This window comes from Micropterus dolomieu, linkage group LG02 (assembly GCF_021292245.1).
Source record: "Micropterus dolomieu isolate WLL.071019.BEF.003 ecotype Adirondacks linkage group LG02, ASM2129224v1, whole genome shotgun sequence".
Classification (NCBI taxonomy): Eukaryota; Metazoa; Chordata; class Actinopteri; order Centrarchiformes; family Centrarchidae; genus Micropterus; species Micropterus dolomieu.
Window position 1 is genome coordinate 5,232,054 of NC_060151.1, and position 11,792 is coordinate 5,243,845.

General features: G+C 42.2%; 1 protein-coding gene across 6 annotated transcripts in view; it reads left to right on the top strand.

The window, feature by feature from the left end:
- The window catches only part of hdac5 (histone deacetylase 5), a 61,275-nt gene that overhangs the window by 40,389 nt on the left and 9,094 nt on the right, over positions 1-11,792 (top strand). For all 6 annotated transcript variants that reach the window (XM_046070399.1, XM_046070380.1, XM_046070390.1 and 3 more), the window contains 11 exons: positions 1,129-1,240; positions 6,036-6,169; positions 6,865-6,985; positions 7,859-7,908; positions 7,999-8,106; positions 8,196-8,251; positions 8,393-8,480; positions 9,251-9,370; positions 10,178-10,275; positions 11,297-11,415; positions 11,513-11,646. In XM_046070399.1, coding sequence (XP_045926355.1) covers positions 1,129-1,240; positions 6,036-6,169; positions 6,865-6,985; positions 7,859-7,908; positions 7,999-8,106; positions 8,196-8,251; positions 8,393-8,480; positions 9,251-9,370; positions 10,178-10,275; positions 11,297-11,415; positions 11,513-11,646 — 1,140 coding nt within the window. The remainder of the gene's footprint in view (positions 1-1,128; positions 1,241-6,035; positions 6,170-6,864; positions 6,986-7,858; positions 7,909-7,998; positions 8,107-8,195; positions 8,252-8,392; positions 8,481-9,250; positions 9,371-10,177; positions 10,276-11,296; positions 11,416-11,512; positions 11,647-11,792) is intronic.

Below are 11,792 nucleotides of genomic sequence, written 5' to 3' on the forward strand. Positions count from 1 at the left end.
TTTGCTAAATGGGATGGAGTGCACTTTTAAATGTCAGCAGGAGTGGCCAATGATCTTTTTTTCCCCCTCCTTCCAATCACACCCAAATACACTCCTCGGGCCCAGGTTCACTGTGGGTGGTGTTTGTGCTTCAGGGTGTAGCAGCTTTTATTTGAGTGGAGGGTTGAATGGATCAATTCAAAATGTACCATCACATTTAACTGGGTTTTCTTTATTTTCTTTTTAAATCATTTTTTTATAAGCACACAAGTAGAGGATGAGTCATCAGAAGAAAGCTTTGACATTTTAGAGAAACGTAAAATGGTGGGATTCTAATATAAAGCTGCACTTTTGTGACACGCACCTGCCGCATTTTGTGACTGTTAATGGAAGACACAACACAACACAACAACACAACATACATAAAACAAAGACACACCACTTTAAAAACATGAGAGCCTCACCGCTGGGTGTCCAGTCAAACTTGAGCAGACTGACGCACGGACGCACGCGCGCACACACACACACACACACAATTGTTGACGCTGCAGTGACATCAGCAGCTGGTGACTCAACCACTGGACTCATCACTGTGTGTGTTCCTGTATGTCTGTATATCTTCAAGTGTGTGTGTGTGTGTGTGTGTGTTTTAGTGTCCACCCACACATGATGAGTCACCCATTTCGCAGCAGGGAGCACAGCAACACCCCCTAAATATAGAGACTATGTGTGCGTCTGCAGTACACACACACACACACACACACACACACACATCCTCACACACACACACACACACACACACACACGCACACACACACTGTGGAGGTTGGTGATTAGTGAAATTTCAGGACAGTCAGTCCAAGTGTCTAAAACTAACCGCACGTGCAACAGTTGTTGTCGTCTTCATAACAGTCAACATGTCAGTCGTAGATTTTAGCATGTTTTCATACACAGATTTTTATGAAATTGTACAATATTTAGAATTATAGTAATGTGAGTGTGTGTGGTGACATGGAGACACCACACACACTCACGCTCTCTCTCTCCTCCAGCACTGCAGTGAATGGGCAGAACTCTGATTCATCCTTCTGCTATGAATCATAACTTTCTCCCCCCCCCTCCTCCTATCTCTCTTCCCCTTCCCATCAGGCCTTGCAGCAGCTGGGTGTGTTCCAGTCCTCGCTGCCCCACAGACCCCTGGGAAGAGCGCAGTCCTCCCCTGCAGCCACTGTCAATCCCATCAAACACCTCTTCACTACCGGTCAGTTTTTGTGTGGGTTTTTATTGTTTTGTTATTTGTGTGAGCGTGTGCACATCTGGTTTGCTATTGGATGAGAGTTTGACATCAGCGGCGTCTCTCTGCCTACTATAAGCCACCGCGCTTGTTGCCTAGCAACAGGGAGCTGACTCTGTTGGCTGACAGATCAGATGAGCTAAGTGAATTGACTGAGATACCACAGGTTCTCAAGTAGTGTTTTGTCTATTGAAGAGGAACAGTAAGGCCTTTCCAAAACTGCTTTCTCCTCCCTCTCCTACTTCCACTCCGTTTGCGCGTTCAATGCGGAGGGTCCGCCACATTGAGTGCCATCCGTAACCAACAAGGGCGGGGTGGTAGTGGGTTGTTAAACCCTCAAATTCCAAGTGAGCACCGATGGCAGCTTGTTGAAGGTGTGTAACACCCTTTGCTGCACGACGGGGGACCTTTCTTTCAAATGTGAGTTCCGTGTGACTTCGCCAGTTAACATGTAGGATTTTTAAATTCTGAAACTACACTAACATTTCATATCACCATTTATAGTTATATTGTGTTTAATAAAAAATGCTCTTGTCTGATAGACAACACAACTGTAATACGAAAATCTTCGTCCAAAACTAAATAGCCCACATTAAACAACAGAATAATAGAACATGGCAAACTAGATACACAGGGGTGTCATGTAACAAACAACAAAGAAAAATAGTTAAGTCTTTATACATTTTAACTGTTTAAATTCTTCAGACTATATAATGCATCACTATAATGTTTGATTTCTTTTGAAATGTATTTGTGAATGTAGGCCTAATGTTTTTTTAAATAAGATAAGAGGTTCAAATATTTAATTTAAATTAAAAAATTTAATATAAATCTTTTACAATGAATATCAATCTTTTCATAAAACAATATAATATTTATTTTTTCATACATATCTAAAGTCATTGTATAATATTCAAAATATAACCAAAATAATTTGGTTTATGAATAAACACAAATAAAGTGACAAATGTTTTCAGTTTGGTTATTGTAAAAAACACACCTTTCCTGAACATCAATCCTGAATCTTACAGTTTTTCTCGATTGCTTAAACACATTTCTTTAAATTATGCCTCTTTTTCTCGAAACTCTAAACACATATCCACAACTTCTCACCCAATTCCCCAAACATCCTATTTTCAGGTCAAAATGAAGCTCTCCTCTCAAAACCATTCAATCTTGCTGAAACCCCAAACTTTGGCCTCAGAAACACACACAGTGCAACACAGTCTGACACACTGGTGAGAGAAATTCAAAACAATGCTACAAAAACTGGTTATTAGGAAGAAGTATAAGTTGCTTGTGGTTCTCCCCCTCAAAAACCTTTTCACATTATGAACCCAACAAAAGAAACAACAAATGTAAATATTTGCACACATGTTTCATTCCTTAGTGTGCTGTACAGTTCTACACACCAAACAACTAATTATTCTGCCCCAGCATCCTGAATGTCAGTGTTTTCTCGATGACCACATGGTGTAGGCAATGAGAAATTAAGGGATTTGTATGTAGAGTTTAGAGAAATGGGTGGGCTTTTTGAAAAATGGAGTTATGGTTTTGACATTTTAGTTCAAAAGCCTGGTTATAGTGTTCAAGCAATGGAGAAAACCTGTTTATTTGATCCGCATATTACAGTTTTTCTCAATTGCTTAAACACATTTTCCCACTCTGACATCACATTTTGAAAACAGTTAACACACAGGATAAAACTGAAGCTCAATGGCCAAAATGACTCTATGTTAGCAAAATGCTCTGACACTCACAAAACATTAAAAACATGCAACATAAGCAAATATTTCCATCAAACACCACAACTTGTGGTCAAATTAATTTATTCTTTCAATCAATCATTACACAATGGACAACAAAATACAAAATATAGCCATCAATATGAAATATGATACTTTACAAACTCAATTGGATACTGGGGGAAAAAAAGCCACCAAAGGAAACTTATGGTTGGAAATACCTTTAAGAAAAAAAGATATATATATTTTATCTTTCACATTTAGTCCATTTGTTCTTGACGATTATGCCACAGGTTCTTATCAACATCGCATTGAATGTTTTCCCTTGCAATGCACCGAGGGAAATACCTCCTTGCATAGCGTATCCATCCCTGGCAGTACTCTCTGCACCTATTGCCAGGCAACCAGCATTCATTGCCTCCAGGAGGGGCATCTGCTCATATGTGCCGGTGATCATACACCTTCCACCTCCAAGCAGAGAAGAACTCCTCGATTGGGTTCAGAAAAGGCGAGTATGCAGGGAGGAATTGCATCATAATACGAGGCTGTGCTGCAAACCATTCATTCACAAGGCGAGAGTGGTGGAAAGCCACATTGTCCCACATTATGACATACGGAGTCATGCCAGGCCTCAACAGCCCTCTCTCTTCGGGTGGAATCAGTATTTCTTTCAATGCATCAAGAAATGTGATGAGGCGTTCTGTATTGTAAGGGCCAATAGTTGGTATGTGGCAAAGGACCTCATCACTGGAGATGGCAGCACACATGGTGATATTGAAGCTGGCTTCATCCACAAAAATGAATTTGTGATGTGCCCCTTCAGCTTCAAGCTCCATTATTCTCGAAGAAAAAGAGCAAATTCATAAAGCAAATTATTCTAACTATGGTAAACAAGGTACTACAATAAAAAATCTGTACCTGCACATACTGGATTCGTGCCTCCTTTACGATGTCAGAGTTTCTTTGAAATGGAACTCTGTACAGTTGCTTCATTCTGACATGGTTTCTAAATGCTCCCTGATCTGCAATTATTGCTGCCTGGATTTCACGCAGTCTGATTACATTGTTTGCCACAACCATATTTACAATGGCAGACTCCTGTTCAACACTTAATATCTTTCCTCTGCCACCAGTGTGTGGTAATGTGTGGATTCTATAAAGTAAAAGCAAAAAGCATGTCAAAATTGACATTACTGTATGACAGTCACATAAATGGGATTGCTAAAACACCTGCATTACTGTAGACACAGTTTGTTGTGCTAACAGGGCAATACAGTAAAGCTGAAATACACAGTGGTATACATTACAGTAACACTGTGAATTACCTGTTCTCATTCCGAAAAAGCCTGACAATAGATGCCACAGTGCTCCGACTCAGAAGGGGCTGGACCCTTTGTCCAGCCTCTCTAAAGGACAAGCCATGATTGATGACATGGTCAATAATTGTTGCCTGAATTTCATTTGAAACTTGAGCTCGATTTCGTCCTCTTGCTGCTGCAGCTCCTCCACCACACATACAAACTCCTCTTCCTCGGGCCCCTCTGCCATGGCCTCTTGCTCTCCTTCCGTGCCTATGGCCTCTTTGATCCATGCTTGCAAATAGCAACACAGAGGTGGCATCTTTTATAGATAGGACTGATTGCTGATCGAAGAGTTGTGCAAATGAGTTTCACACAGGCGCATAGACATTTATAATTATGCAAGTACTTTCTATCAGCTGTGATTAGATGTTTTTCCTTTTGTTCAACACAGTGAATCCAACAGAGTTCGGGGTGTTTCAGTGAGCTCCGTGGTAACTGTTTTGACAAAGGGTGTGAAAAATGTGTGAAACAAATGAAAAAGTGTTAAAACATTTGCAAGAGAAGACTTCTGCTGTGCTAATAATGTGATGATGAAGGTCAAGCGGACCCCAGTTTCATTTAGTGTGTCTTAGCAAATGAGAAAAACTGTATAGCAGTGAGTGCAGCGGTAACGTCAGATCCTATTTACGCTGGGGGGAGAGGGTAGTTCGTCCTAAAGATGGCCGCTGTATTTATACACTACGCGGATTAGGGAGCTCGATTTGGCTGTGAGGGTGACTCCGACCAGAGTTCACTCCGTGTCGGATTATAAGTGGCGAGGGTCTGGTTTCTGAAAGGCCCTAGGAGTTGGAGGAGAAGATGGGATAGGAAGAAGATGAGGAGTAGGAGGAGGTGGAGGGAGAACAGAGTCTCTGGCCTAGCTCAGACCAAAGACAGGACGTTGGGGCAGAATAATTTGTTGTTTGGTGTGTTGAACTGTACAGTACTTACTAATAACCGGTTTTTGTAGCATTATTTTGAAGTTCTCTCACCACTGTGTCAGACTGTGTTGCAGTGTGTGTGTTTCTGAGGGCTTGTGTGTCATGTCTGAGGGCAGAGTTTGGTTTTTCAGCAAGATTGAATGGTTTTGAGTGGAGAGCTTCATGGTCTGAAAATGGGACGTTTGGGGAATTGGGTTGAGAAGTTGTGGATTTGTGTTTAAAGTTTTGAGAAAAAGAGGCATCATTTCAAGAAATGTGTTTAAGCAGTTGAGAAAAACTGTTCCATAAGCTTCACAACCTGTGTAAAGTAGGAGTCAAACAGTGGATTCAGCATTAAAAATGTGTGTCGTACTCCAGGTTCTTTCTAAGGTTTTTCCACCAGAAGTACTGTGGTAAATCCAGTGTGCTGCATGTCTCACACGTATTTCACTTGTAGCTGCTGACATCTAGTGGTGCTTACTTGTTTCTACAAAGTACATTGTGGTGGACCATTAACACGTATTTGTTGTTTTCCTGGGGTAATTGCTGCGTAAATAATGAGAATCCATCGTATGAACCATCGTCTGCATGTTTTTTGTTTGTTTCTCTATTTTTTTACCCAGCCTCCATCTGGGCCCAGCTTTTATTTGTACAAGCCACAACACTCAGCTATTATTTTTATTTGAGAATATACGGTATTCACGTCTGTCTGTTTTTCTCTGCCTCTCTCTCTCTCTCTCTCTCTCTCTCTCTCCAGGGCTTGTATATGACAGTCTGATGTTGAAGCATCAGTGTGTGTGCGGCAACGCTCACATCCACCCAGAGCATGCTGGGAGAGTGCAAAGCATCTGGTCCAGACTGCAGGAGACGGGCCTGCTAGGTCGCTGTGAGGTATATACACAAACGAGACACACACACACACACACACACACACACACACACGGTTGTTCCTGTATCCCTGTGGGGACATCTCACTAACATAATGCATGCCCGTGCCCCTTTCCCTAATCTTAACCATCTACTACATACCAAACCTTAACCCAATTGTAACCTGAAGCCTAAAACCAAGTCTTAACCCTCAAAAAGCGCCTCTACCTGTGGGGACCTTAATTTTTGTCGCCACGGTGACTTGAGTCTCCATCAGTTAGTGTGCATTCTGGTTAAAGTCCCCACAGGGATATAAAAGCATGAAGCACACACACTTTGTAAACAGGACCTTTGTCCTCACAGCAGAGCTACGCCCACAGTACTGTAATGTCATGGTTGGTGCACACACTGCAGTCTATCCCAGCATGCACCGCAATACACTGCTGACATTCACCTCCCAGAGAAGGCGAGTGGTGTTAAAGCCTTCGTGGCAGCACTGCTGATCGTGTTTTATCATCATCATTCACTGAAAATATCTGTGTCCATCGCACATTAACAAATGTTCTCTGCTTCTGTCCACCAAAGGTTTATTTTCCAGGTCATGTTTAAAAGCTTTTTTTTGTTAGCTGATTTTAGCAATTACCTAATGTCCATTCAATGTTTTTTGCAAAGTGCAAATGCATTACTCAGTCTCCTTCTCCGTCTGTGTGTGTGAGCAGAGGATTCGTGGGCGTAAAGCGTCTCTGGATGAGATCCAGTCTGTCCATTCAGAGTTCCACACTCTGCTGTATGGAACCAGTCCGCTGAATCGACACAAACTGGACCACAAGAAACTGCTAGGTACCAGTCTGTCTGTCTGTCTGTCTGTCTGTCTGTCTGTCTGTCTCTAAGACTAAGGCTGTCAGTCACTGGATAAAGCTGGCGTGTTACAGACTTGCATGGCTGAAAGTTTAGCTGAATTGCATGTTCAGTCAGTCTATGGTTCAGACTTGTGAGCATGTTAGCAGCGGGAGATAGATAAAAGTAACCCAAACTTTCCCAAACCAAGTCTTCAGTAGGGGAGTAAATTAGCGGCCCCTAACACAATATTGCTGTCCTACCTTAACCCGAAGTTTTGCAGTACTCCATACGCTGTGTTGAAGATGCAGAGAGAGAAAAAAAACAGTGAAATGGTGGTACTGATGACACAGATTCAAAAGCTGAAAGCACCTTGGCTGGATGCAGCCAAGTGTTCTATGACAAGTATTGAGATCCTTTACTTAAATAAAAGTACCAATACTAGAGTGTGAAAATAGTATAAATCTGCATTCAAAATCCTTCTTATATAAAAGTACAGAAGTATTTTTAACAAAGTATGCTTATAGTAGGAGTCCTGCAGTAAAATGTCTCTTGTGACTGTTCATACCGATGCATCGATGTTAGAGCAGCATGCTGCGGTTGAACTACTTTATATACACTTAGCCAGTTCAGTCCAGTGGTTCCCAACCTGACTGCAAACAAGGCTGCAGACCATGTGACTGCAGCAACTCGTGTTTTAAACAACGGGCTTGCTGTTTTCTGTCTTTCTGAAGGTTACAGATGGGGATAGGACTTTTGGTAGATTTTCAGTTGAATGTTCTTGTTGGTTTGGAGAGACCCTCTCTAGTATCAGCGTGACCTTGAAGAATACATCTGTAATTCTGCTTCCTAATTTAGCTCTACTTGTTGTTTCAGGTCCAATCAGCCAGAAGATGTATGCTGTTCTACCCTGTGGAGGAATAGGGGTGAGGTCATCTCTCTACTTGCCTGTCTGTCCGTCTGTCTGTACATCAAGTGTTTTAGCTCTGGTCTGAGCTCTGTGCTGCCCCCTGCAGGTGGACAGTGACACAGTGTGGAACGAGATGCACTCGTCAGCGGCGGTCCGCATGGCGGTCGGCTCGGTCATCGAGCTGGCCTTCAGAATAGCGGCAGGGGAGCTGAAGGTAACACACGCGGAAATACAAACGAGTGTACTCAGTTTTCTGAAACCCCCCCCCAATCTCACCTGTCCTTCACTCTGTGTTTGTTACAGAATGGCTTTGCAGTGGTGCGTCCGCCCGGTCACCACGCCGAGGAATCCACCGCCATGTCAGTACACCCACAAGATTATTTTAACACGACTAGATGTTCCATTGCATCATATTTTGGTGATGACTAACAGTTTGCACCACTTTTTCTATGTGTGCGTCCTGCATGTGTGTGTGTGTGTGTGTGTGTGTGGATGAACAGGGGGTTTTGTTTCTTTAATTCAGTAGCCATCACAGCCAAGCTGCTGCAACAGAAACTGGGAGTGGGCAAGATCCTCATTGTGGACTGGGTGAGTAGCATTGGCACACACACACACACACACACACACACATACACATACACATACTGTCAACATTGTTACCTGTAACCAGGGAAAGAATTAACATTTACTTTTTTAAGACTTAAAAGCATGAATTATTCATTACAAATGGTAATAACTCAGAGAATTGTTATTTAAATGGTACACATAAATTTACAGTTTTTAAGTATGTCAGAGGTCGCATGCCTCTGGAGCAACGAGGGGTTAAGTGTCTTGCTCAGAGACACATTGGTGGAAGTGTCACAGTGGGGGATTGAACCCGGTTCTCTCGCACCAAAAGCATGTGTCTTATCCACTGCACCATCACCACCACCCTTTTTTTGAAATTTGAGGGTTTGCTGCACCTGTTGCTATACTAAGCGTATATAGCCTGTAGCAAAAAGTCCTGTAAGGGGACCTTGCTTGGTGTATTATTGTAAAATCGTCTTATTCCAAACTGTCTGAATCAATTACTCTGTCGATCAGCTTGATGTTTACATTGAGGGAAAGACATCCTTCATCCTTCCATCATGGAAATATTCTGGACATCATCTATCTACACATTTCCCCAAAGTTCAGCCTGATGAGGCTGCATTCATTCACTGTTGTAATACTGCACTACATGTTAGTAGCCACTTATTCATCCCCAGGCAAAGACAACTAATCTGGATAAAATGTTGACCAAACACATTGTACTGAGTGTCAGTATCATAACATCCCATCGACCTTCTCTCTGACGCCACTGTGACCTGTCACTGCAGGACATTCACCATGGCAACGGCACCCAGCAGGCCTTCTACAGCGACCCCAACGTCCTCTACATCTCCCTCCATCGCTACGATGATGGAAACTTCTTTCCTGGCAGTGGAGCTCCTGAGGAGGTACGCAAGTACACACCACACACGCCCACCCACACACAAAGTAGATGTGAGCATTCTGAAATAGCTGAAGCAGTCTCATATGTCCCATGTTCTGAAAATGATCTAACAACTAACGCTAGTGTTTCCTCTCATTCATTCAATTCATTCATTCTCAATCATTGGACACCCACTGGAAACGCGGTCTGTGATTCACACCCCTCCCCCTCTGGTTATCAGTGAGGTCTAAGCAGAAATGCATTATTTGTTAAACAATCAAGCAAAAGAGACAATACAACCAATGAGTTTAAAGGTACCCTATTTGTGTACCCGCAGTAATGCTTTTATTCAGTGTGTCTAACAAAAACACATTGTGTGTATCCTTCAGACCTGACTAATGCATTTCATTTTTTATAAAACATCTGTAAAGTAAAGTTTTTGTAATATCATCTGAACTTGGACAGCTTTCATTGCCTTGGAGTCTTATTCCCTGCCTTTTGCGGCTACATCTCTTGCAGCGTCGCCGCCACCTACTGTCGATCAGTGGAATAGCGTAAACATTTGTTTTCACTGCTGCTTCACCTCCTTCTGATGATGAGTCTCCTCAGCATGTCCTGTCACCTCTTTGAATTTTTGTCAGAAGACAACGGCCACAAATAAACCAGAGACCTGCTCATCAAAACATGCACCCACTTGCTTGGTGCGCTAAGCTTTGACCCCCAACCGTAGAAGTGACATTAACAGTGAATCAGAAAAGCAAAGGCACGCCGCACAACGTGTGACCAAAGTTGCACAATAATAACAATTCTCTCTCTGTCTCCCCTTCTGCAGGTGGGATCAGGTGCAGGTGTTGGTTTTAATGTGAACATAGCGTGGACTGGAGGAGTAGAGCCACCTATGGGTGATGTGGAGTACCTCACTGCCTTTAGGTAAACATTCTACTTCTTATTATTAAATATCTTTAAATGTTGACATTATTACCAAGGTGGAGGGAGAGACATATAGTCCCCTCCAAAAGTATTGGAACAGTAAGGCAAATTCCTTTGTTTTTGTTGTTCACTGAAGACATTTGGGTTTAATATGTATTAGTATGAGACAAGAGTTCAGAATTTCAGCTTTCATTTCCTGGTATTCACATCTAGATGTGTTAAACAACTCAGGACATACCACCCTTTGTTTGAACCCACCCATTTTTCAAGTGAGCAAAACTATTGGAACATGTGACTGACAGATGTTTGTTGTTGCCCAGATAATAATAATAATAATAATAATAATAATAATAATAATCCTTATTTGTAGAGCACTTTTCAAAAACAAGTTACAAAGTGCTTTAACAAGTGTAAAGACAATAATACCCAAGAGACAATAATACAAAAACAAAACAAGATAAAAGCATGAAAACATTGAAAAGACTAAAATACAGATAAAATAAAAGGGATAAGACATAATAATAAAAGGGACATCTAGATGTGAATACCAGGAAATGAAAGCTGAAATTCTGAACTCTTGTCTCATACTCATCTTTTGATCTTAAACCCAAATGTCTTCAGTGAACAACAAAAACAAAGGAATTTGCCTAACTGTTGCAATACTTTTGGAGGGGACTGTAAGTTGAATGACGCAGACGCCTCTGCTTGATTTCAAAGTGTTTCAGCTTGCACAAAAAATTTCATCCTTGAGTAGTTTGACTCTTCATGAATGTACAAGAGGAAAATAATGCACAGGGTCTGGAGTGAAGTTTTGATATAAGTTTATGTCTGAGGTGTCACACATGCATGGTACAAGTGCTAATGTAGACCTGATGCACTGGGGAATAAATGGTGTCGCCACAAAATTCATTTTCATTTGAACAAAGTGATGTGAAAGGTCTCCTTAAGAAAACAACATGCTTTAAAATGTCCATTTTGTGTGTGTGTGTGTGTGTGTGTGTGTGTGTGTGTGTGTGTATAGGTATGTGGTGATGCCCATTGCCCAGCAGTTCAGTCCAGATGTGGTTCTGGTGTCCGCAGGCTTTGACGCAGTGGAGGGTCATCAGTCTCCTCTGGGAGGATACAACGTCTCCGCCAAGTGTGAGTACCACACTGGCGAGAAAAAGAGTTACTGGACGCTCTCTGAATGAATAGTTATAATGAGCGTTTCTTGTCTGTGATCGGTGTGTTTTGACAGGTTTCGGTCAGCTAACGCAGCTGCTGATGGGTCTGGCGGGTGGGCGCGTTGTCATGGCGCTGGAGGGCGGTCATGACCTCACCGCCATCTGTGACGCATCAGAGGCATGTGTCTCTGCGCTTCTGGGAGACCCGGTGAGAGAGAGAGAGAGAAAGAGTGTCTGGAATATCATCAGTAATTATTCATGTTTTAATTTCAAACATGAAACATGCTAGCCTCTCTTGACCTGGAGGTGCTGACCACCGTCTCTGTGAACATCATGGAAATATTACACTGCCAG